Genomic DNA, 25,871 nt, shown 5'->3' on the forward strand with positions numbered 1-25,871 from the left:
GGAATAATAAATGGAACACAATGCTCTCTAAAATTAGACCCGGTGACAAATCATTCTGGAGTATAAGTCGCAGATTGCGAGGAAAACTACAAAATAAAGTTTGTTCTCTAGTTAAAAATGGTAGGAAAATAGTCACAGATGATGAAAAGGCTGAGCTATTAGCGGACACGTTCATGTCTGCTAACAACCTCACAAGCAGTTACAAACACTCTATCGACAAAACAGTAAATTCTACGTACAAAAGATTTATGAATGAAAACAACTTACCTGATTTACAAACGTCTATCACTTCGTTAGACGAAGTCTCCGCCATAATTGGAAATTTAAAAGCAACAAAGTCTCCTGGCTTGGATAATATCCCAAATAATCTAATTAAAAATCTTCCGGTCAAAGCTGTGAAAGTACTCGTGTCTATTTTAAACTGTTGCATAAACCAACAATATTTTCCTGCACACTTTAAAACAGCTAAAATCATTGCAATCTCAAAACCAAACAAGCCTAAAACAGATCCTTCCAGTTATAGACCTATCAGCCTACTCAGCAACATAGGCAAAATTTTTGAAAAAATTATACATAACCGAATTACAGAATTCGCGGCTACTAACTCAATAATATCAGAAAGACAATTTGGATTTAAACCCGAACACAGTGCCATTCATCAAGTCAACCGCATTCGAAACGTAATTCTTCAAAATAAAAACAGACGATATTCAACGGGGCTTGTCCTATTAGATATCGAGAAGGCGTTCGATACAATATGGCATAAAGGCTTAATCTACAAGTTAATTCAAGCCAATCTACCTTCATATCTTTGTAAACTCATAGCCAGTTTTCTACAAAACCGCTCGTTTGTAGTAAACGTAAATGGAATTTTGTCCTCGCCTAGAACAATCCCTAACGGGTTACCTCAAGGGTCAATTTTGTCTCCGCTATTATACTCTATATATACCTCCGATTTCAAACCACCTCGGTATATAGATATAGCTTACTACGCTGACGATACAGCTGTAATTGCGTCGAGTAAAACTACTAAATCATTGATGTCGAAAATGGAAAAAGGATTTAATGCTTGCAAAAATTATTTTTACAAATGGAAAATTAAAATTAATCCTCTCAAAACTCAAGCTATAGTATTCCCCTATAACAACTCTCCTAAAAGACTTCCTAATCGGAACCTGCGCCTGGGAAGAGATATAATTACAATTCAAGAAAGTGTCAAATATCTCGGTGTTATTCTTGACAAAAAACTGAATTATGGAAAACATATTGAAGAAACTCGTAAAAAGGGACTGCAAGTAATTCGAACTCTTTGGCCCATGTTAAGTAAGAAATCTCATCTCAACCTGAACAACAAAAACTTACTTTATAAAAGTGTTATAAGACCAATTCTTATTTATGGCTGTCCTATATGGTACAAAGCAGCAAAAACGCACATTAAGAAGCTTCAAATTCTGCAAAACAAATGTCTTAAAATAATACATAACAAACACTGGAGATACTCTACAGATTTAGTACACAGATCCACCAAATATGATAAAATAGTCGACTTCATAAATATAATTAATAATAAATATTTTGAAAGAATTGAAAATTCTACTTATCCTTTGATAAGGGAATGTAAAGAAATAGCTTAACTTATGCACTAAAAAATTATCAAACTGAAAAGTGTATGCTTGTGACTTTATTATGTTAACATAATAAGTCTATAAGCATATGTATTTTCACAATTATTTGAATTATATATATTATTCATATAAAGGTTTTCCTATTTTCCTTTAAAACGGTTCATTTATCCAATACTCAGTTTTTAAGATATGTACGATACCTTTGTATTAAATTGCTGAAATATCTTTTGATAAAATCCCAAACTATGTATGTATTTGTAAACTATTATATGTAAATAAAGATGAAATTTATAAATTGAAAATTGAAAAAACTACTTTCATAAAATTCTGGACAGAAGTTGTTTGCAGGCGATTGGCTCATAAATGTTGCACAGTGTTATTAAGGTTTTCAAATTAATTTAATTAATCGACCTATATGACCTAGAGAGATTACATTGAAAAATTGTTATCTAGCGAAGTCCTAGATATAATGTTGACAATTTATATGGGGGGCTATACAAAAGCATGGACCTTTGTTGACACTTTTTGGTGGAGACGTTGTGTGACCAATGTCGACTTAAAAATAGTTCGGTCGAAAATTGTAGTTAAAATGCACAAAATGCCGAAAATCGGGTGGTACCGTTATTGATTTTCGGCAAACCAAATCTTGGACCTATGTTAACAGTTTTAGGTGGAGATGTTTTTTTGATTACTAGGAACCTCAACTGTTAAATTACAAAAACTATAGCTAAAATCCACAAAATACCGAAAATCAATAGTTACCGTTTTATGGCGGCTATACCAAAACATAAACCTATGTTGACAGTTTTAGGTGGAGATGTTTTGTGATTACTGGGAAACAATTGTCAAATTACCGGTAGTTCGGTCAAAAATTGTGCTAAAATCCTCAAAATACCGAAAATCGGGAGGTATCGTTATATGGGGGCTATACCAAAATATGAACCTATATTAACAGTTTTTTGTGGAGATATTTTGTGACCACTGGGAACCTCAAATGTTCAATTGCAGGTAGTTTGATAAAAAAAATCCACAAAATACCGAAAATCGGGAGGTACCGTTGGGGGCTATACCAAAAAATGGTCTAACTTGACCTGCCTATGAAAAAATGACACTCGGGTGCAAAATTATAGCGCTCTAGATTAATTATTGCGAACGCTAGAGTGATTACAGCAGACGGACAGACGGACATGGCTGGATTGTCTTAGAATTTTATACTGATCAAGAATATATATACTTTATATGGTCGCAAATGATTAGTTCGATGTGCTACAAACAGAAAAACAAACTTAATATACCCTCCATACAATGGTGGAGGGTATACAAATTTGTTTTCTATGCATCAAAAATATTCGGTTTTTGTAACTTAAGTTAAATATTTTGCAAAAATCAGGTCATTATCGGTCTTTTTCTACAATATTAGTATACACTTCATATAGCAAAGTATTAAAATTTAGCACTATCCTTGAAAAGAGAAAACTGGTTATATTTCAAAATACGACAGAAATAAAAGGAAATTTTGCTTATTTTTGACATCATGTGCAAAAGTCACGAAAATATAGGAATAATATATTTCGTGAAACACATAAGCCAGTCAAAACCAAGGACTGGGAGGAAAGATAAAGGAATCTCCTGAAAAATTAGGGCTAAACCTGCCTTAATTTTCTTGAAATTGCTGACCGAGACCTAAATGACTTTCAGAAGATAGAAAATATGCACTTACATTCCAGAAAATCATAAGGTTAAAGCTTCACATAGCCTTGCAAAAAAAATATAGCCTTGCAGCACATCAAAAAAATATTTGTTGGATTCGTTGAACAATACTTTGGGTAATAATTTCGGAATAAATTTGTGCTAGAAAAATTTACGAAATTATTTATTTTTCTAAAACTTTGTTGTTGTAAAAGATTGCTAATGCATCTTCCTTAGTAAATGTACGGATGGTGGCGCGAATAGCATTTTATAGTTCCTTCCGATTTTTTAAGTTGTGGTACATTCACTGATTTCAAACCCATCTCCTACTTTTGCGACCTTTTTATGTGCAATTTTGAAAACATGGGAGGGTAAAATGCGACAGATTTAATAAAAGATTCATTTCATTCATATTTTCAAATAGGAAATTTTTCAATAAAAATCGGTGAGGTCTGGCCAGACTCATGTGTTACGAATGTGATATTTATGTCAAAAAAATCCTTGCAGCTCCTTTTCTGGTGATCCTTTTGACTTCATGTTTCTTTCGTCGGAAAGGTAAGAAAATGTCATGAAGCTACCTGGAATCACAGGTCCATTCATTTATTGTAACCCAGCTTAAAATGCAAAATAAAATGAAAAAGCCTGGCTAGACTCAGGTGTCCAACGGAGGGTTGAATCCTCATGTTTGTTTCATGCTTATGACTCCTGTTAAGGTTAGAGTATTACAATATTATTCTAAAGTTATTTTGGGTTGTTGAGAACTCCCTTTAAATGTAGCTAAAGTTTCTCTTTATTTATTTTAGTAATTTATTATTTATATATAACGACATTTTCACTTCTTAATTTTAACTTCAACAAATTGTAACTCATGTATCTTATCAAGACTCCAACGTAGACGCAGTCCAAGTTTATGACCTTCATATGGACCAAACAGTTGCGTACTTGGATTACACTGGAAATACCACCATGCACCCTTATAGACCTCAGCACAGTTACGTTTAGCATCATTGTCATTATCACGATCAATGGTAGTGAACTTTTCCCCCTCGTGATGTCTCAAGGAATCACCAGCATCACCGCTATAGACACCCAAAACTTTTAGCTCATATTGATCTTTCTCACTGCCGATAACAATATTATCATACTTGGCATAAGTCTGATTTCCGTCAAAAGTTCTTAATGTGATAACCATTTCATGGGGCAAACCATTCGAAGTAATATTATGAAGCTTTTCCATCCCTATAAAGAACTCAGAATTTGTATTCCCGAATCCGTGTTTATATTCCAACCAATTGCGGTTGAAATTTACTGAACCATCTTCTCGGCGTAGAATAACTGTCCAATTTGATTTCTTTTCTAGAGATCCATTCTCCCATAAATTGTTAATTTGATTTTCTTGCCTAAAATATTAACATAAAATGCAAATGTTATTATTGTTAGTTATGAACAATTTACTATGTAAAAATACCTTTCCTTATACTGGCGGATATCATTTTCCAACTTTTGTAGTGCTCCATTGTGATCCTTTAAGGTTTTTGAAATGTCATTTTTGAAAGTTAAAACTTGATTAGCAGATGTGCTAAGCACTTGCTTAATGTCCGCAATACTGTAAAATATATGAAAAATAAAGAAATAAGTATTAAACAAAGTGCTAAACTTTTTAATATTTAATTGAAACAATGGGCTATAACATAATGTTTACGTAAAATATCGGTATTTGTAGACACTTTGGGAAAATTTGATAAATATTCTTTAACCAAGTTATAGCTAACAAGTAAGAAAGGCGTTACATTGTTGTACCCACCACTACCAGTTGTATTAAAGTAAAACGGAACAATTAATTTCCTTTCCTTCCTTTTATGAAGAAGACTGAATACAACATTTCAGCAATTTCTGTAAAACTATGTAGCTAACCTTCAAAATACCGAAATTCGGGAGGTCCCGTTCTATGGGGGCTATATTAAAGCATGTGCCTGTACCTACACATTTCTGGGGGAAAGTTTTATATCACTAACGAAGAATAAATACCAAATTTCAGCCATTTCGGAGGAATATTGAGGCTACAACCTTCAAAATATCGAAGATTGGGAGATACGGTTCTATATGGGCTATACGAAGGAAGGCGTGCGCCTATACCGACAAATTTCATATGAAGACTAAATACAAAATTTCAGACATTTCGGTGGAATATTGCGGCCAAAACCTTCAAAATACCGAAAATCGGGTGGTACCGTACTATGGGAACAATAATAAGGCATGGATGGAGCTCTACTGAAAAATTTCTGAGGGAAAGTTTTATACCCCTAACGTAGACTAAATACCAAATTTCAGCCTTTTCGGAGGAATATTGAGGCCACAACCGTTCTATGGGGGCTATATGAAGGTGTGAACCTATACCGACGAATTGCATATGGAAAGTTTTATATCCCAAGTAACGACTAAGGGCCAGTTTTACTATGTCGAAAGAAAATGAAAATGATTGCGAACAAAAAACACCTAAACTTTGGTTTTCATGGCAATATTGACTTTGTGTTTGAATTAAAACAAATACAAAATGTAACAAGTAAGAAAAGACTATAGTCAGACGTGGCCAACTATTTGATACCCTACTCCACTACTTTTGCATGATCTTTTGGCGGATAAGAATAAATTTTCATAACAATTTATAATGAACATATGGACCGACAAACATATAAAGCCAAGTGGGACCAATATTTACTATTGAATAAAACCAAAAGTAGCATAAAAACATTAAACACAGAGTAGCATAAAAACTTTAATTCGCTGTAGATAAATGGAAATCTAGAATTTTCTTTGTCACGATTCGGACAATTTCTTTACCGTCATATAATGACAAATTGTAGAATGGGAAAAAATATATTTCTTTAACAAGTAAGAAACGACTATAGACGGACGGGACTGACCATATGATACCCTGACAACAATATCTGGGCGCTATATCTCTGCGGAATTTCGTTTTCATGATTGCGACTTGTGGCTGCAGTCCGGTCATATATACATAGAATTTTGTACATTGTCATTACTAGAAGGTCCCAGCGTTAAATGAAGGTCCCAGAGCTACAATGTGTATTCTACACAAATTATGTAAAGATCGGTACTACCAAATGTGTGTCTGGATACAGTATTTCGAGGTGTTACATGATTTTTTAACAAACATTATCCCCTCCATACAGTGTGGGGTAGGACATGATACACAATAAGAAATGGAATGAACTTTTCTCCCAAATTCAGGACTAAGAATTTACGAATGAGTTGTTTTATCCATGTGTGACAGTCGTAATCATTATAGTTTATATATCTTAATTAGTTTTATTTACGCGAAATATTAGGATCGCTATACTTAAGGCACCAAAATTTCGAGAAATAACATTATGTTTGAGCAAAATCAAAAATTATACAGAAATTTAAAGTCCTTCAGCATCACCTAGATTATTCCGATTTCCTTGAATGTTAAAGCGTGGAATTTCTCTGTCGTGGTTTCTCCACCATGATAGCGACAACTTCTTAATAATGAAAGCGAAATAAAAATCTAGGTTTTTACACACAACAAAAAACTAAGAAACCCAACTGTATATCAGGGAGTAGTTCCATTATCAAACCGCTGCATTATTGTAATAACAGAAAGTAAAATATCAAGAGTTAATTTTGTCTATATCAGCTAGTTGGTAGAAATATACTTCCAGAAATTTAATAAATATGGACTAAAACTTGAATTTTAAAATTTTTCATAACCAAAGTTATGGCCAAAGTTATTGGTATCTTCATTGACCTAAACTCTAACCTCGTGCAAAATTATGTTAGCATTGAACTTTAACTACGACATTTTCGTGATTATAATACATTACGTACTATGAGATACCTTTATACATTAGGCTGTAACTCTGACATCTGACCACCTACGTCAACATAATTGACATCAATGTAAAGATCAAGAGTTCATCTTCCAAATAACACTTGCTGGGCCGAACTGGTTCTTCCAAGAATAAAGATACAGGCTGTACATTAAATTTTTTTACAATTTTCACACAAAAGTTTTGGTCCATTTAACCTGCTAAATATTTTTTGATCATCTTCTAATACTGTAAGCTTCTTCTTTGTCATGAACTCAAATTTTTTTTAAAATTTCCCGTTGGACTATTATTGCAACCTACAGAGCAGCTACAAAATCGGGGATCTACGACGAATATATCGCGGTGTTACATGAATTTTTAGTAAAACAAACTTATAATACCCTTCCCAAGTTGTGGAGTGGGGTATACAAATCATACACGAGTTTAGTTGCTTTTCTTTCGTTTTCATTTTCTTTCGACATAGTGAAATAACTGACATTTGGTATTTACAGCCTACCAAATTTCAGTCATTTCGGTGTATTATTGTGGCCAAAACCTTCAAAATATCGAAAATCGGGAGGTACCATTCTTTGGGTGCTATATGAACCCGTGGACCTATACCAATAAATTTCTGGGGGAAAGTTTTATACATCCATATTTAGACTACAAAAACCCCAGTTGGGTTTGGTCCTGACAGATCCAGTTCGGATTTTATGGGCTCATTTAAGCCGGGCTGAAACTACACTTTTTTGCATTTATCAGGCCTTTATCTCAGAAACGAATGAGAAGTTGGCCTTGCTGTCTTTAGCAATATTGTAGCCCTTGTAGTTGAACTTATCTAATAAACAGACCATATAAGAGAAACTTCATCTAGGGCATCTAAATCGATAAAATATAGAAAATTTTACATAATTTCTGGTCGGTATCAGTTAATCTATTAAGAGCTGAACCAAGTAGCCTTTTGCAAAAATCATCCAAATAATGTTCTAATCTATTCTTCAGAACATTGTGAAACTCTAAAATGCTTATTTCATGTTGTTTCAGTGGTATTTGGTATCATATCTTTTACAGCATCTATTTCAAACACAGTTCACACCAACAGATTATTCTCGCATCTCGGAGTTCACTACATTATATTTAGTAAATCGTCCTTGAAAAATATAGTGAAAATAACGTGATAGAGGCATTTTACAACAATAGCATGTTCTGAAGAGTTGTGTATTACATTCCGGCGGATATTTTTCCAACAGAAACCTTAAGAACTTAAGAAATTAACAGTTTTGGAGATATGGTGCGAAATGTATACAAATTATGGCATTTTTAGATATATTTTGAAACTTGAGGCAATAAATGTAGTTTTTCCAGTTCATTATTTCTTCAAATATTTTACTCTTATCCTTATCTACAAATTTGCTTAAGAGGTCAGAAGAAGATTCGCATTGGTTTCAGTGATATAACCCTAAATTTCTTTAAAAACTCAATATTTAACCATATTTAGATGGGGCCATAAAATCGGAGCTGGATCTGACACAACAAAACCCAACTAGGGTATTTTGTCGTTTGGGTCTGTACTTTCAACAAATCTTCAGTTCAAATTCTTTGCACAAGATTGTCTTAAAAATGTTGCACAGTGATATTGAAATATCAATACCAAACATCCTAGGAGTGATAGACACTTCCACACCAAATTATAAAGCTCACCCTTAAAAATTGGGATCCGTATCTTGATTTCAATAGACAGACAGACTGACATAGTTATATCGACTCAGAATTTTATGCTGATAAAGAATATATATACTTTATGGGATCTCCGGCGAATATTTCGATGTGTTACCAAGGGTATGACAAATATAAATAACACTGTACAACACAAAAAATAATTACAAGATTATGAAAAGGGACCGAAAAAAGAAGACACGTGTATCAGCGTTTTGAAAGTTTACGTCGGGAAGAAACCTAAATAGGCGTGGCAAGTTCCGCTCATTTCTACAGATTATGAAATATTCGACATCAGATTCCTTGGAATCTTTGCATTGCGAGGTATCTTTTTATGAAAAAAAAAAAAAAAATAAATTAAAAAAATTAATATTAACCAGCTAGAGCAGGAGTAGCTGCCATCATTATAGTATTTAAAACCATGCCAAAATCATGGATGTTAGGACTCGTATGTTAGATATATTCACTGGACAATAGCCGTAGACTATCCCCGCATTTTCACATTCAATATCAGAAACCTATGACTTATCCTGATGACGTTATTTTAGTTTATAGTACTAAAATACGTAATTTTACAAAGTCCGATATGGATTATCAATATTTTCCCTATATATATTCACCATAGATATTTCAAAAACAGTTTGGATCGAGCTCACATAAACTTCTGAAAGAATTTATTATGAAAAACATCAATAAAATATATTTTGTGATCGCAGATAACGAAAATGTGAATAAAAAGGGTAGAATATGGCCCAAAATCATATATAAAGAGCGAAAGCTTCTGGAGATGTTAAATATTATAGCTACAAATTTCTTTTGTTCAAACACTCATAATGAAATTTACTTGGAACATTTCTTCTTTTGACACAATCCCCAAAAAGTGAAGTATTTTAGGTTTAAACTCAGTATGGAATAAATTTTAATTAAAAGTCTAAAAGTTTAACAAATAATTTCTACCTATAATATCTAATTGTGTAACGTCATTTTCTTAACAAAGTATTTTACTTAGATATTCAGTTTGTTCTGGGACTTAGAGTGAAATTGTGTAGAATATTTCTTCTTTTAACACCTTTCGTCTAAACTTAAATTTCATGTTACTTTCATGCATCAACTCGAAAAAAGAGCAAGACAAATTTATTCAAAAACAAGTAAGAAAAGTCTATAGTCAGACGGAGCCGAACATGGGATACCCTATACCACTATCCCTGGACAATCGCTCTCCACGGAACTTCTTTTCAATGATTGTGAAAATTTAATTATCAAATATCAGAGATGTAATATATAATACTTATAAATAAATTAACCAGCCAAAGCAGGAGTAGCTGCCATCATTATAGTATTTAAAACCATGCCAAAATCATGGATGTTAGGACTCGTATGTTAGATATATTCACTGGACAACAGCCGTAGACTATCCCCGCATTTTCACATTCAATGTCAGAAACCTATGACTTATCCTGATGACGTTATTTTAGTTTATAGTACTTATGACCAAAACCAAAAAGTTATCTAGCATGACAAAGACATTTTTGTAGCAGGAAAGGAAAATTTAGTTCACACAAACTAAAATGTAATGAAACCCACTTATGTAGTACTACTACTTCCGTTGTTATTGAAATTGTTACCAATTTCACACAAAAGTTTCAGTCCATTTAACCCGCTAAGTATTATCTGATCTTCAAGTTGGTTTGTACGCTTCTTCTTCATCATAAACTCAAACTTTGTTTATAATATTGCGGGTTATTATTTTGACTTACAGAGCCGCTACAAAATTGGTTAAAATTTTATTTTTGGTCCATTTCATACCCTGAACATTTCACGATCATCACCAAAAACTAATCATCTCTATTCTGGCCCGAACCCAGCCTCCTTAAAAAATTTGTTACAATGGTTCCATAATTGCGGCCTTAAGCTTGCTTACAATTTTTAATGGACGGACACACATCGCTTTATCTAGTCGAGATATGAATTTCGGCATACCAAATAAGGGGTCTAGGACGAATATTTCGTGGTGTTACATAAACTTTTGGAGATACAATATGTAGCATGGGATAAAAACGTGGTTCTCTACACAGAACCCATTATATATTAGGCAGTAGGCCTTTTATCTAGCAAACACTTTATTTCAATTATCATCAGAGGAAAGGTCAATAGTTTTTTTCCCATATGTAGGCTACTTTGCGAAATATATATGTCCTCAAGGAATTAAAATATCGACCAAAAATAAAATGTTTATATTTTTCATACAAAAGTAATGGTCTATTTCACCCGCTAAAGAATATCAGATCATCATTCAAAATTGTAGGCATCTTTTTCGACCTATACTCTTACCCGGTGCAAAATTTCGTGACTATTGATGTATAATTGCGATTTCTAGCGGGTTTATTATTACACTACAAACAGATAAAGGAATATATTAGGCTGTAACTTTGTTATCTGATCATGCACACCAACATAATTGGCATCAATTGAAAGGTCAAGGATTCCACTTTCAAATATATCTCACTTGTCCGGGATGTCACTTCCAGGAATTAAGATATAAGCTGTATATTAAAAATGTTCACAATTTTCACACAAAAGTTTTGGTCCATTTAACCCTCTAAATATTATCTGATCGCCATCTCAACTTGCAAGCTTCTCCTTTGTGATATACTCTTACCTTATTTAAAATTACGCGTTGATCGGACTATTATTGAGACCTACAGAGCCGCTAGAAAATTGGATAAATATTATGTTTTTGGTCCATTTCACCCGCTAAATATTTCACGATCATCACCAATAAGAATAGGGATCTATTCTGATCTGAACCCGACCTCCATACAAAATTTCGTGACGATCGGTCCATAATTGCTGCCTGGAGCGTGTTTACAATTTATAATGGACAGACGGACGGACACACATCTCAAAATCGTTTTATCTCGTCGAGATATGAAGATTGGTATACCACATTGGGGGTCTCCGACGAATATTTCGCGGTGTTACATGAATTTTTACCAAAACAAACTTATAATACCCTTTTCCACATTGTGGTATAGGGTATCAATATTTGGGTGCTTTGTTGGCAAATTTGATGTATATCGTCTGCTCCGTCGGAAAAGGTCGTAAGTCCACTTTTTTTGGAAATCGCGTTTTTGTTACAGGATGATAGTACAAGTCAAAACACGTCGTATGATACAAAGAAAATGGTAGTATGTCGCGTTTTTCTTTATGTTTTGCCCTTGTCGGAAAAGGTCGTAAGTCCACAAAACGTACAAATTTGAGTACGAAAAGGTCGTAAGTCCACAGGAAAATGTATACTTTAAAAGAATACTACAGTTGATGTAGTTCAGATATATATTTTAACGTCATCCATGGTTGGGGTACAATGTAAAGAACTAGCCTTTGTAAAAAAATCAAAATTTTACTGTTTTCACTGTCGTATATCTTACTTAACTTTATCAAGCGGTAATTTGTGGTTTATCTAGGGGCATTTATTCGCACAACGAGATTAGATTGTATTCTGAATCCAATAAAGTAATACCTTCTAACGGACGGGTTAGTGCAATGTTTATATTATTAAATGATTCTAAAATAATAATTGATTGAAATGTTATTAAACTAAGAAGACATCATGGTTTTTACTAACAAAGAGCAGTATGAATTTGGAATGGAATTAGACGATGGTGTCATGGGTCTACTTCCCTATGGTTTTCACGGTGATTCTGAAAGCTCTGATGATAAACTTCCTAAACGCAGGAAAACATTACTACATGATTTGCAGACAAAAACAAAAGATGCAGGGAGTTGGGGCGGAAATACTTGGGAAAACAAAAAAGGACACTATTTGGGATTACAATGTAGCTAAGAAACCACGTACATTAACGGAATTAATCATGAAATTTAATTGAAGGAGAAGGTCGTAAGGCAAAAATACAAGGTCGTAAGTACAACGTGTCATGTTTTATATTAAATATTAGCCGAACCGGTCCACGTTGCTGGTCCTTGAAACAGTTTATTTTACCTTTTCTTATGTCAATTAAATTTTTTTGCATCGCAAATTAGTTGGGATATTCAAGTGAATATCAATAACAAGTAAGAACGTCGTTAAATTCGGCCAGGCCGAACTTGTTATACCCTCCACCATGAGTTGTATTAAATTTTACTTCAATTAGTTTCCTTTCGTTTATGAAGTAGACTAAATAGCAAATTTCAGCAATTTCGGTAAAACAATGTGGCTAACCTTCAAAATACCGCAGTTCGGAAGGCACCATTCTATGAGGCTATATGAAGTTTTATACCCCAAACGAAGAATAAATACCAAATTGCAGCCATTTCGGAGGAATATTGAGGCCACATCTTCAAAATACCGGAAATCTGTAGGTACCGTATGAAGGCGTCAATACCAAACATCCTAGAAGTAATAGAAACTTCTATACCCAATTACGCAGATCTATCTTAAAAATTGCGAGCTGTAGCTTAATTTCAAAAGACGGGCAGACGGTCATGATTATGTCGACTTAGAATTTTACTCTGATCAAGAATATATATATAAATTATAGGGTCTCCGCTGAATATATCGATATGTTACAGACTGAATGACAAATTTAATTATACCCTCCATCTTATGGTGGAGGGTATAAAGTTCTTCAGAAATGTTGGTGCCGATATGCAATTTTAACATACCGCCAAATAACTGATGACTTGAGGCATGTCGACTGTGTCCACCTTCTTATATTGTATCTTATATACCTGATGAAACTATAGCTATCGATATGTTGCCTTCTTATCTAAACACTTGCTTTCCAATAAGACCAAAGCATAACATCTGGTATTTCCATTGATTTGTAGCATATTCAAGAAAGTGTGAGTGGTTGGGTCTTATTGCTAAAATATGTACCCAGGATTGGGGAAACGGAATCGTTCGTAAGTTTTATATATAGCGCATTTTAAAAATAGGGCACAGGTGTAACCCGCTCCTCCGAAATTCATCAAAATATTTAGCCTCCTTCCACCAAGGGACATCCCTCTGCATAATCTGAAAATTACATGGAATAAGTACTTAGGGTCGGAGATTCAACAACCGTTGCCTCGCAAATTAATTTTCTGAAATTAATTTTCGGATTCTTTCATAACTTTTGCAAAAAAGCGTTTTTATACCCTCCACCATAGTATGGAGGGTATATTAAGTTTGTTTTTCCGTTTGTAACGCATTGAAATACTCATTTGCGACCCTATAAAGTATATCACGAATATTGTCAAATATTTCATATTCAATTTCAGAAAAAAAGGATACATTTTTTTCGCGCTACATCAACGATTTTTGATATGTAGGTTAAGAAAAAAATTCCCAGTACGAATCTGGTCGCGAGCCAATTTTTGGTTGTTGCTGACAAAAGTTATGGCGCTTTTATTTCGCTTTTAAAGAAAGAAAATATTATAAAAATGCTAATTATTTTAATGAGCAAAATTGTTACAAAAAAGTTCTCTCGTAGTGACTTCAGCGAGTAGATTGCATAATAACTGCATAACGTTACACAGAATTCGCGGAATGTACATAAAATTGATAAATTATTGAATATAAGTCAACTTTTTTCAAAATTAAGGCCGATTTAGTGGTCATAAAACTACATAAAAATTTGTTGTGGATAAAAACTTCACGGCGAATCAAATGAGACTACAATCATACAGATTGGTGTTATAGTTTCGATGTTACAGCCAAAATAAGCACATATTTTGGTAAAAAAATAATTTTTTGTTTGAAAAAATATTTTTTCACATGCATTATGTTGTAGAAAATATTAGAAAAATCTATAGGAATACTTCCTTTATTTTGCTTAAATCTCCCAATAAAATAGACGGATTTTACTTTATTGACATTCATATTAAAGCTTTCCCATTAGGGAAGGTAATTTTGTTGATGAGGATATATCTCAAAGCTTCTGAAATGGAAATAGAGGTCAAATAACCCATTTTAATTTATATGAATTTTAAAATACGTGTAAATCGCGTAATTATCAAAATCATTTTGTCCGCATGTGATTTTCATGTACAGCAAGACCATATCTATTAAGTTGTATATATTTTTCGAAATATAATTTGGACCCCAAGATGTAGCATCGGCTGCATCTTAGCATTAAAAAACCTATAAAATATCGCTAATTTGCGCAAAGTGCATACAATTTTTGTCCGCATCCGATTTCAGTGTCCACCATGAAAATCTACATCGATATATATCTATTTCAAGGCGATCAATTAAGAACCGTGGATGTAGCATCACACACTATTTTTTGGGATAAAATGAATGTAGCTCCCTTATAAGTGAAGTTTTCAAATCTCTATTTCCGCTAAAACGAAGATGCTGTATTAGTTGTTTCATTGCAGTGGAAACGAATCGCAGAAAACGCGATAAAATACGCATTATTTTCAAAAACAATTTTAGGTGAATTTCCTACTTTGGAATTTCTCGTAACTCGCGTTTTAGAAGACGGATTTTCACGAAAAACAATTTATTGGATCCGGAACGTAAAAAACTAAAATGTGCAATCAAGTAAGAGGAGATCGAATGACAATTGTAAAAATTAGGCCCGAAAAATGTGATTTTTAGAAAAATGTTCGCACAAAATTTCCGCATTTGGATGCAGATTTCTATGAAGCTGTGTAGACTACATTCACGACACATATATCAAATAACTCAGAATCGCGAGTTCTATAATCCTATATATGGCTTTTTGAAAAACCTGTTTGCGGAATGAAATTAGAAGAAAATTTCAAAAAACACTGTAAATCTGGCTTCAAAATGTCAGCATCATTTAATGGTAGAAGCAGTTCAAATTTTGAAAAGTAATACATTAGTGAGATGATCCTTATTTAGTTTTCTTCTACTTTTATTTTGACAGGGAAATCGAGAGAAGTGTGATTTACTCACAAATCGAGAGAAAACAAAAAAGGACATGTTGGCTTCAACCCATTTTTACCCATTTTTTAACATAAATATTGTCACAGCTTCCACGCAAATTATCTTTTAAGGCCAATATTTTTTGCCACGTACAAAAAAATTTCATTTTATCCAAAAATATTTAATTTGTATAATATACAATCAAAAGTCGCGTGTTCTAAAAGGGTAAAACTTGGCTTCAGCTATGTTAAATTTTCAAAAATATTGGTGATATATATTCTTGATCAGGGTTAAATTCTAAGTCGATCTGTGCACGTCCGTCCGTCCGTCCGTCCGTCTGTGGTAATCACTCTAGCATCCACAAAAATGGAGCTACCACGTTTTGGTATAGCCCCCATATAACGGTACCCCCCGATTTACGGTATTTTGGCGTTTTAGCTACATTTTCAGACCGATCTAGCTATAATTTGACATTTAGGGTTCTTAAGTGTCAATAAACGTATACTACAAAAGTTGTGGACATAGGTCCACGTTTTGATATAGCCCCCATACAACGGTACCCTCCGATTTACGGTATTTTGCCGTTTTTAGCTATATTTTCAGACCGATTTAGCTATAATTTGACATTTAGGGTTCTTAAGTGTCAATAAACTTATATAACAAAAGTTGTGGACATAGGTCCAAGTTTTGGTATAGCCCCATATATAGGGGTACCCCCCGATTTACGGTATTTTGGCGTTTTTAGCTACATTTTCAGACCGATGTAGCTATAATTTGACATTTAGAGTTCTTAAGTGTCAATAAACGTATATTACAAAAGTTGTGGACATAGGTCCACGTTTTGGTATAGCCCCATACAACGGTACCCCCCGATTTACAGTATTTTGCCGTTTTTAGCTATATTTTCAGACCGATTTATCTATAATGTGACATTTAGGGTTATTAAGTGTCAATAAACTTATATAACAAAAGTTGTGGACATAGGTCCACGTTTTGGTATAGCCCTCATATAACGGTACCCCCCGATTTACGGTATTTTGACGTTTTTAGCTACATTTTCAGATCGATTTAGCTATAATTTGACATTTAGGGTTCTTAAGTGTCAATAAACTTATATAACAAAACTAGTGGACATAGATCAATGTATTGGAATAGCCCCCATATAACGTTACCGCCCGATTTCAGGTATTTTGACGATTTAAGTCGCATTTCTAGACCGAATTAGCTATAATTTGATATTTAGGGCTCTTAGTGACAAAAAAACTTATATTCGAAATAATTATGAACGTAGGTCCATGTTTTGGTATAGCCCCATATAACGGTACCTCGGTATAACGGATTTCGGTATTCCCATATAACGCATTTTCGGTATTTCGAGAATTTTACCTACAAGTTTTAACCGAATTATCCGTAATTTGAACATTTGACATTTGAAACTCTTAGTGGTCACCACACCTCTCCACCAAAAATTGTCAAGAAAGGTCGATGTATTGATAAAGCTCCCATACCGATTTTCAGTAATTTGATGATTTTAACTACAATATTAACCGAACTAGCAGTAATTTGACATTTGAAGTTCTTAGTGGTCACAACACCTCTCCATAAAAAATTGTCAACATAAGTCCATGTTCAATTTAGCTCCCATATAACGGTATCTCCCAATTTTCAGTAATTGGCAATTTTAGCTAAAATTTTTAACCGAACTAACTGTAATTTGACTTTTGAAGGTTGTAGTGGTCACCACACATCTGCATCAACAATTTTCAACATAGCCCCAATATAACGATACTTCCTGATTTTCGGTACTTTGAGGATTTTACTTAAAATGTTTAACCGAACGTAGGTCCATGTTTTGGTATAGCCACAAAACAAACCTCTCGATTTTCCGTACCTTAGCTTTATTTCTTTTACGAACTTTCTGTAATTTGAAATTTAAAAGCCAACAAAAATTGTTCATTTAAGTTCATATTTTCGTATAGCCCACATACCTCCGAACTAGCTGTTAATGACATTTGAAGTTCCCACGTTATGTACCGATTTTCGGTATTTTGAGGATTCTAGCAACAATTTTTAACCGAATTAGGAGTTATTTAACATTAAAGGCTCCCATCAAAAACTGTCAACATAGGTCCATGTTTTACTATAATCCCTGTATAACGGTACCTCCCAATTTCTAGCCCACAAAAACTGTCAACATACATAGTTAGATATAGGCACCATAAAAAGGGCCTACCGAATGAAACATTTTATGTTTGTACATTATCTGACATTTTATCGTACCCACTTAAAGTTGGGGACAGGAATGAAAACTAATTATTCCATTTTAGTTCAGAATATTTTATGGTGGAGGGTATGAAAAGTTCAGCCCGACCGAACTTAACGCTTTTTTACTTGTTTAAAAAATAGGGCCGGTCCCCGCCCCTCCGAAATTCAAAAAAATATAAAACCAATTTTCACCTCTGTTGTTCCTTGTATATTCTCTGAAATTTTAAAAAAAAAAAAAAAAAATCGGTTCAGCCGTTTTTGAGTCTATGCGGAACATACACGCATTGTCTTTTATATATAAGATTTCACCCAAAAGTTTTTGTCCATTAAACCCGCTAATATTTATCTCATCACCATGTTAAATTGCAAGCTTATTCTTTGTCTTAAACTCAAAACATTCTTAAAATTTCGCTCCGATCTAAATATTACTGCGATCTACAGGGCAGCTACAAAGTCGGGTAAAAATTGCGGGTTTGGTCCATTTCACACCTTTCGATCATAACCAACATCTAATGGGGTCACTTCTGGTCGAAACCCGACCTTTCCACAAAATTTCGTGATGATCAGTCCAAAATAGAAGCCTGGAGTTTTATTACAATTGTTAATGGATGGACGGACACACATAGCTAGATCGCTTTATCTCATCAAGATATGAAAAAATGGCAAGGGGAGGGGGTCGACGACGAATACTTCGCGATGTTACACGAATATTGGACAAAACAAACTTATAATACCATTTCCACATTGTTTAGTAAAGTATAAATATTTTTTTTTAAAAACGTCCGTAAATTGTAGGAATAGGTCGTAAGTCCCTAGAAAAATACAAAACCGTACAAGAAAAGGTCGTAAGTCCAAAGACATCCAATTATCTCCCAAACGCGACGGAATTTTATCAAACAAAGTACAGGTATTGAAGCGGAATAAATAAACGAAGAATACTGCCTTTACCACTATAACAAAATCTTTAATACAGAAAGCGCTGGAATGTTTTTTCTTCCTCCTGAAAAATTTATTGAGAGGGACTTACGACCTTTTCCGACGGAGCAGACGATATATTTTCTTGATATATGGGAAATGTTGCCAATTATTTCATATTCCATTTCCAAAAAATTGAATTTTTTCCTTTCGCGCTACATTAACGATTTTTGGTACATATGTAGGTTAAGAAAAAATTCCCCAGTACAAATCCGCTCGCGAGCAAATTTTTGGTTGTTGCGGACAAATGTTATCGCGGTTTTACTTCTGCTTTTAAGAAAAAATTATTATGAAAACGCTAATTATTTTATTGAGCACAATTGTCACTAAAAAGTTATCACGAAGTGACGTCACTAAGAAGATTGCATAATATTTGTAAAATGTTACGCAGCATTCGCGGAATTTAAAAAAAATTGACAAAATTTTAAATGTAATCCGAATTTTTTGAAAATATAGGTCCATTTACAAATGAAAAAATGACAAAAAGGTAACATTTTTAAAGAAAGACTTCACGGGGAATCAAATGAGACCAAACTTATAATCATCGGGATAGTAGCTAGGATATTATAGCCAAAATAAGCACATATTTGTGTTACAAAAAACAAATTTTGGTTTGGTATTATAGTTTTCACATGCATTCTAGAGTTGAAAATATTGGAAAAATTCTATAGGAGTACTTCTTTCATTTTTCTTGAAACTCCCAAGAAAATGGGCGGATTTTGCTTTATCTACATTCACATAGAAGGTTTCTCATTGAGGAAAGTTATCGGGTTGTTGAAATAAATCATTAGACTTCTTAAACGGAAATAGAGTTCAAATAAACTTTAACTTATATGCATTATTAAAATATGTTTAAATCGCGTAATTATCAAAATCGTTTTGTCCGCATGTGGTTGTCATGTACAGCAAGACCATATAATTTTATTTGTATATATTTTTCGAAATAACACTTGGACGCTTAGATGTATCATTGGCTGCATCTAAGCATTAAAAACCCTATAAAACATCTCTAATTTGAGCAAGGTACAATAAATTTTGTTCCGCATCCAGTTTCAGTGTCACCACGAAAGTCTACATCGATATATATCTATTTCAAGGCGATCAATCAGGAACAGTGGATGTAGCATCACCCACTATCTTTTGGGATAAAATTAATGTAGCTCACTTATCAGTGAAGTTTTTAAATCTCTGTTTCCACGAAAACGAAGATGCTGTACTAGATTTTTCATTGCAGTGGAAACGGCCTCCAGAATACGCGATAAAATGCGCGATATTTTCGAAAACAATTTTAGGTGATTTTTCCTACCTTGGAATTTTTCGTATCTCGCGTTTTAGTAGATGGAATTTCACGAGTAAAGATTAATTAGATCCGCAACGTAAAAATCTAAAATTTGCAATTAAGTACGAGTAAATAGAATGTGGTTTAATCTCTGTTTCCACGAAAACGAAGATGCTGTACTAGATTTTTCATTGCAGTGGAAACGGCCCCCAGAATACGCGATAAAATGCGCGATATTTTAGAAAACAATTTTAGGTGATTTTCCTACCTTGGAATTTTTCGTATCTCGCGTTTTAGTAGATGGAATTTCACGAGTAAAGATTAATTAGATCCGCAACGTAAAAATCTAAAATTTGCAATTAAGTACGAGTAAATAGAATGCCAATTGTACAAATTAGACCCGAAATATATGATTTTTAGAAATTTGTTCGCACAAAATTTTCGTATTTCGATACAGATTTCTCTGAAGCTGTGGAGGCTACATTCACGACACATATATCAAATAAATCAGAATCGTGAGTTCTTCATTCCTATATATGATTTTTTCAAAAACCTGTTTGCGGAACGAAATTATAAGAAAATTTCAAAAAACACTTAAAATCTGGCTTCAAAATGTCAGCATCATTTAATGGTAGACGCAGATCAAATTTTGAAAAGTTATACATTGGTGGGATGATCCTTATTTAGTTGGCTTCTACTTTCACTTTGACAGGAAAATCGGGAAAAATGTGGTTTAATCACAAATCGAGAGAAAACAAAAAAGTCATGTTGGCTTCAACCCATTTTTACCCATTTTTTAACGTAAATATAGCCACAGCTTCCACGCAAATCAACTTTGAAGGCCAATATTTTTTGATCTGATACGATCACATTTTAAAGGAGTTTTTAAACGTTTTTAAACAAGGGACCAAGAAGATACAGCGCATTGTTGTCAGTAATATTGCAGTTAATATTGAATCTGATGTCGAATATTTTAAAAACTGTAGAAATGGGCGGAACTTTCCACGCCTAATTAAGTTACTTCCCGACGTAAACTTTTAAAACGCCGATATACGTGTCTTCTTTTTTCTGTTCACTTTCATAATATGTGCGGGGTTTCTTGTAATTTAAAAAAAAAATCAATTTTGTTGTACAGTGTAATTATAACCTCTATAGTTTGGTGGAGGGTATAAAAATTATCAAAAAAAAAAAAAATATTTCCCGTTGCACGTATGAATGGTCTTTTTTGCCATTAATGACTAAAATTGTTTTGATTTTTCATGAACAAAAACTGTGTCATTCTTGTCGGCTTCGGAACTTCCAAGCAACAAGAGATGGGTGTAGGGCAAATATTTCAAGATGTTACATACCTTCCATCAAAAACTGCTAACTTTTTCGAAGATGTATCTATACGTTGTTCATGATCTTCAAGTTTTGTTAAGGCCTCTACTTTAGCATTTGCAAATTCTGTTGAAATCAAATTTAATTGTTGACTGATGTCGCCGTACTTCTTTTCAACATCATTGAATCTGTTCGAAAAGTAAATGCCCATAGAAAATTAATAACATAATGTCTACAGTGGTGCAATTTACGTTATACCTTATAGTTAGATCTTCAATTTTCGTATGAATTTTTGATGTAGCTTTAGACAACTCAGCCAATTGTTTTAATAGAAGTTCTACCACAATCACATGTTCTGTACTGTCGCTCAAATCCTGTTTATTAGTGAAAAAAATTATTATAAAAATTTATGTTTATTGTAAAAATTTGTAAAGATCCTTACATAGTAATCTTTGTCTGGTTGGTCGGTGTATACGATTCCATTTATTCCAAGCACAATAAATAAAATAATAAATAATTTCATTTGTAATGTTTTACTTTCAACAAATTGCACAATACTGACGACGGAATAATCACAAGTGCAAGTCTAACCTTGTTATCAGTATCATTTACAGTACAGAGCATTGAACAGCAAAATTTATTTCTGTATTATATTAATGGGCATTGGGATTTACGAATTTGATGAACAGCTCTCAGCATAATATTTGCATTAAGAAAATAATAATATTAATAAAATATTATACTTCTTATTTTTATGATTTCATATACATTATACATACAAAAAAACTAAAATTTTTTTTATTAATTTCTGACAGATATTGTGATAAAAATATCGGGGGTTTTTGGAAAATTCGATCAACGTATTTGATGGAAATTTTATAATATTAAAACTATGACACTTTGCGAGTAAATTTCAAAATTGGGTCACTTTGACTTGCTTTTATACCCACTTACTCAATAAGAAACGTATATTTTTTATAATTACACACAGACAATATTTGATACTATACTACAAAGGTACAGTATAATTCCAATACTACTTATTAGAGGCAACCACAGAATGTTTTCAGTGGCTACCACGCCGTTTTAAAATATTTGAAAAATTGTATTATTAGAATATGATAGAGGTTACCATATATCTATAATATATATTTTTCTTTCAAAATATAGTGGCATGAATCATATTTTTTCTCTGCGTGTGTACTCGTATGTATACGAATAATCAGCAAGCAGATAATACATGCTTGTGTTAAAATGTATTTTTTCAAAAGGGGAAAACCAAAAATACGTGCGTACATCTTTTATACATACATGCATTTGTTGGTATACATGTTATTTTGTTTTCTGAACCAATAAAAATAAATATTTAAATTTGAAATTTTATCACACGTGAATTGCAGATAGACCTTTGTGTCCAGAAGTGAAGTGCATTTGTATTGATTCAATGATTTGGACAATCTAGCCCCATATTATGAGCTAAAAATATAAATGAGGAACCGATTTGGAAGTTGTGGAAATGTCAGCACGATAATGCTTAAATTTAAATAGTTCGAAACGTCATAGCAAGCTTTTTGCAAATCAATTCTCCAGACTTAAATATTATCATATTAGGCAATCATTGACAAACATTACACTTGATTATATTCGTTACAAAGACTGGATATATAATTATATCACCAACTAAACGGAATGTTAAGGAAAGAATACCCAGCAAAAATTCATTATGTAACCCCTTACAAAGTAATATAACAAGGTTACTTAGTAATGAGTACGAGCGTGAGGACAGAGCGTTTGTGTCCGACTACAAATCCTATGGTTGTGTGTACAACTCTCATCGCCGGCACCCGAATTTTTTTGTTAACAATAAAAAAACAGTTGGTGGTGCACATGTAAGCGTTTGAACAACCCTTAACGTACGCGTAGCACACAGTGTGTTCCGTTACAAATTAAAAGTTTGCATGATCGAATCCAGCAGATAGCATAATAAAGAATTTATTTAAACGTTCCTTTCAGGTCAACTCGTCATTATCAATTTCTACAAATAAACTATTTCACCTCCAACTATGCTAATAACGATCCTTTGCGACGTATCTTTGTCGAATTTAATAAGTTTTATAATCTCATCGATCTGTCTGAAAATCGGCATTCGGTCAAAAATAAAATAATATTATTCCTAAATACTTATATTTTGTATTTAATGTAGTCTGTAAGGATTTTTGTAATCTATAGGCTTAAGTAATAAAAAAATATGTATGTGTTCTTAAAATAGAACATATGTTTTTTAGCCCTTGTTACGACTAACAAAAAGAGCTCTTAAAATCCAGTATGGTAATGATTTCATTGGTTTTGATAAATTTGTTTAAACATTTTAAAAACGTTCAATTTTTTAAAAATTTCCGTTCTGGTCGATGTTGTGAAAGTGTTGTTTCTGCGTGGTTTTAAATACATGCCAAATTAAGATCAATTGTTTGAACTTAACTTTTCGGATCAGTGGAAGAGTTTACCTCAAAAAATTAACAAAGAAATTTGTATCAATGGAAAGGCCAAGAATTTCTCTGGAACGTGTTTTCCAGAAGTCATATACCCAGCAACATTTAAAGGAATGTGTTTTATGCGATGACGTGGAAGATCTGATCTTTTCATCAGCGTTTGAACCCATGAAAAAGAAGCCGTGAAAGATCCGATCTTTTCATCAGCATTTGAACCCATTCCAACGATCCAATAGAGATGAATTTTGTGTTTTTATTTATACAAATTTTTCTAAATATATTAGATAAATTCTTTACCATAGGCTTGATTTAGTCGGAGACTCGAAATCACAACCAATGTTGTTAAAACTCTCGTCGTAATTATAATGTCATTGCCAAGGGTTGGTGAAAATGACATGCGAAATCATTGGTGGAAATGACATGCCAAAGCATTGGTGAAAATGATATGTCAAAGCATTGGTGTAAATGACATGATTTGGATCCAAAAATGAATAGCATCTTTTGGGGTCCACGCTCATATAAAATTCATCGATGAAGATGCTAAAAAGATGACATGCCAGATCACTTTCATCCATGATTGAATCTTTGGCATCGAACATTTTGCTGGGTAGTCATATACCACTATATACCACAATTTCCACTCAAAAGTTCAGGCCCATTCTTCTTTTTTTGTCTTAAACTCAAATATTTCGGTCCTATCAGAAAGAAATGATTTGAAGCCAGAATTTACTTCTTAACCTCTATACCAACAATCGGTGATCGAAAACTTAAAATGCAATTCCAGAAATTTGGTTTTTACCATACACACTTTGATACGATGAAATAGTGTCTCATCGAAACAATGATTTCTGACAATTTGTAGTCGATTTAGTCATGTCCGTCTGTCGGTCTGTCTGAATGGCTGGAGCGCACGATAACTCTAGAACGGACCAACCGATTGTATCAAAATTTTACCCATATTGGTCCACTCCTTAGGGCACCTGCCCCAATAAAGTTTAAAATATTTCTCAAAAATGGTGCGCATGATAACTCTCGAAGGGAGAACGCGATTTGGTCCAAACTTTGCACATGGTAATGTTTCTTCCGGATATAGATGTGCTTCGAATATGGATTATATCGGTCTACTACAACGGTCCGTCCGTCTGACTGGTGCGCACGATAACTGTTGAATTAGTCCATAATTTTAACAACGTGAAATTTCTACAAAGTATAGATGAGGCTCCAATATGAACTCTATCGGTCCACTCCTTAGGCTACTTAGGGTACCACACAAAATTTCGGCAAAGTTCAGTCCAAGACCTTCTCTCGAATCGCTTTGATTTTTGTTGCAGCAACTTGTGTTCTCTGCCCCCATTACGACGGTACAAATTTTTCAGGGACAAGTCCATACTTCCTACGAAGATGGCCCAAAATTGCACCATATATAAGGACTGGAGCGCACGATACTTTTAAATGGATCAACCGATTAGGTTCAAAATTTAACTATAGTCATATCGGTCCACTCCTTAGGGTACCTCACCCACAAAATTCCCAAATTTTTCGTTATAATGGTACGCACTATATCTTTTTAACGGAGAAAGCGATTTGGTCCACACTTTGAATCTCTTACTATTTTGTCCAAATGTAGTTTAACATCGAAAATGGTCCATATCGGTCTTCTCCTTAGGGTACCTCCCCCACAAAAATGCAACATTTATTTGTAAGTGCAGTTTACGGTCCATTGGATATTCGAATGGCAGTTATCTCCTGTTTACAGTGATTTTATTTTTTTAATGGGCAAGCCTATGC

At 33.5% G+C, this 25,871-nt stretch overlaps 1 protein-coding gene across 1 annotated transcript; it reads right to left on the bottom strand.

Moving 5' to 3' along the window:
• Positions 1 to 4,058: 4,058 nt before the first annotated feature.
• LOC141401733 (uncharacterized) lies at positions 4,059 to 22,525 on the bottom strand. The gene is made up of 5 exons (XM_073982132.1): positions 22,037 to 22,525; positions 21,853 to 21,968; positions 21,624 to 21,782; positions 4,783 to 4,920; positions 4,059 to 4,714 (listed from the first exon to the last, which is right to left on the bottom strand). Exons 1-5 carry the CDS (start codon positions 22,115 to 22,117, stop codon positions 4,147 to 4,149), a joined length of 1,062 nt encoding a protein of 353 aa, XP_073838233.1. The 5' UTR covers positions 22,118 to 22,525; the 3' UTR covers positions 4,059 to 4,146.
• Positions 22,526 to 25,871: the final 3,346 nt, after the last annotated feature.

This window comes from Musca autumnalis, unplaced genomic scaffold (assembly GCF_047663935.1).
Source record: "Musca autumnalis isolate F117 unplaced genomic scaffold, ASM4766393v1 scaffold_4, whole genome shotgun sequence".
Taxonomy (NCBI): domain Eukaryota; kingdom Metazoa; phylum Arthropoda; class Insecta; order Diptera; family Muscidae; genus Musca; species Musca autumnalis.

Coding starts and splice junctions, on each gene's coding strand:
- LOC141401733 (XM_073982132.1), bottom strand. CDS start 22,117: ATGAAATTATTTATTATTTTATTTATTGTGCTTGGAATAAATGGAATC. Junction 21,783..21,852: donor ATTGAAGATCTAACTATAAG/GTATAACGTAAA, acceptor CTTTTCGAACAG/ATTCAATGATGTTGAAAAGA. Junction 4,715..4,782: donor ATCCGCCAGTATAAGGAAAG/GTATTTTTACAT, acceptor TTAATATTTTAG/GCAAGAAAATCAAATTAACA.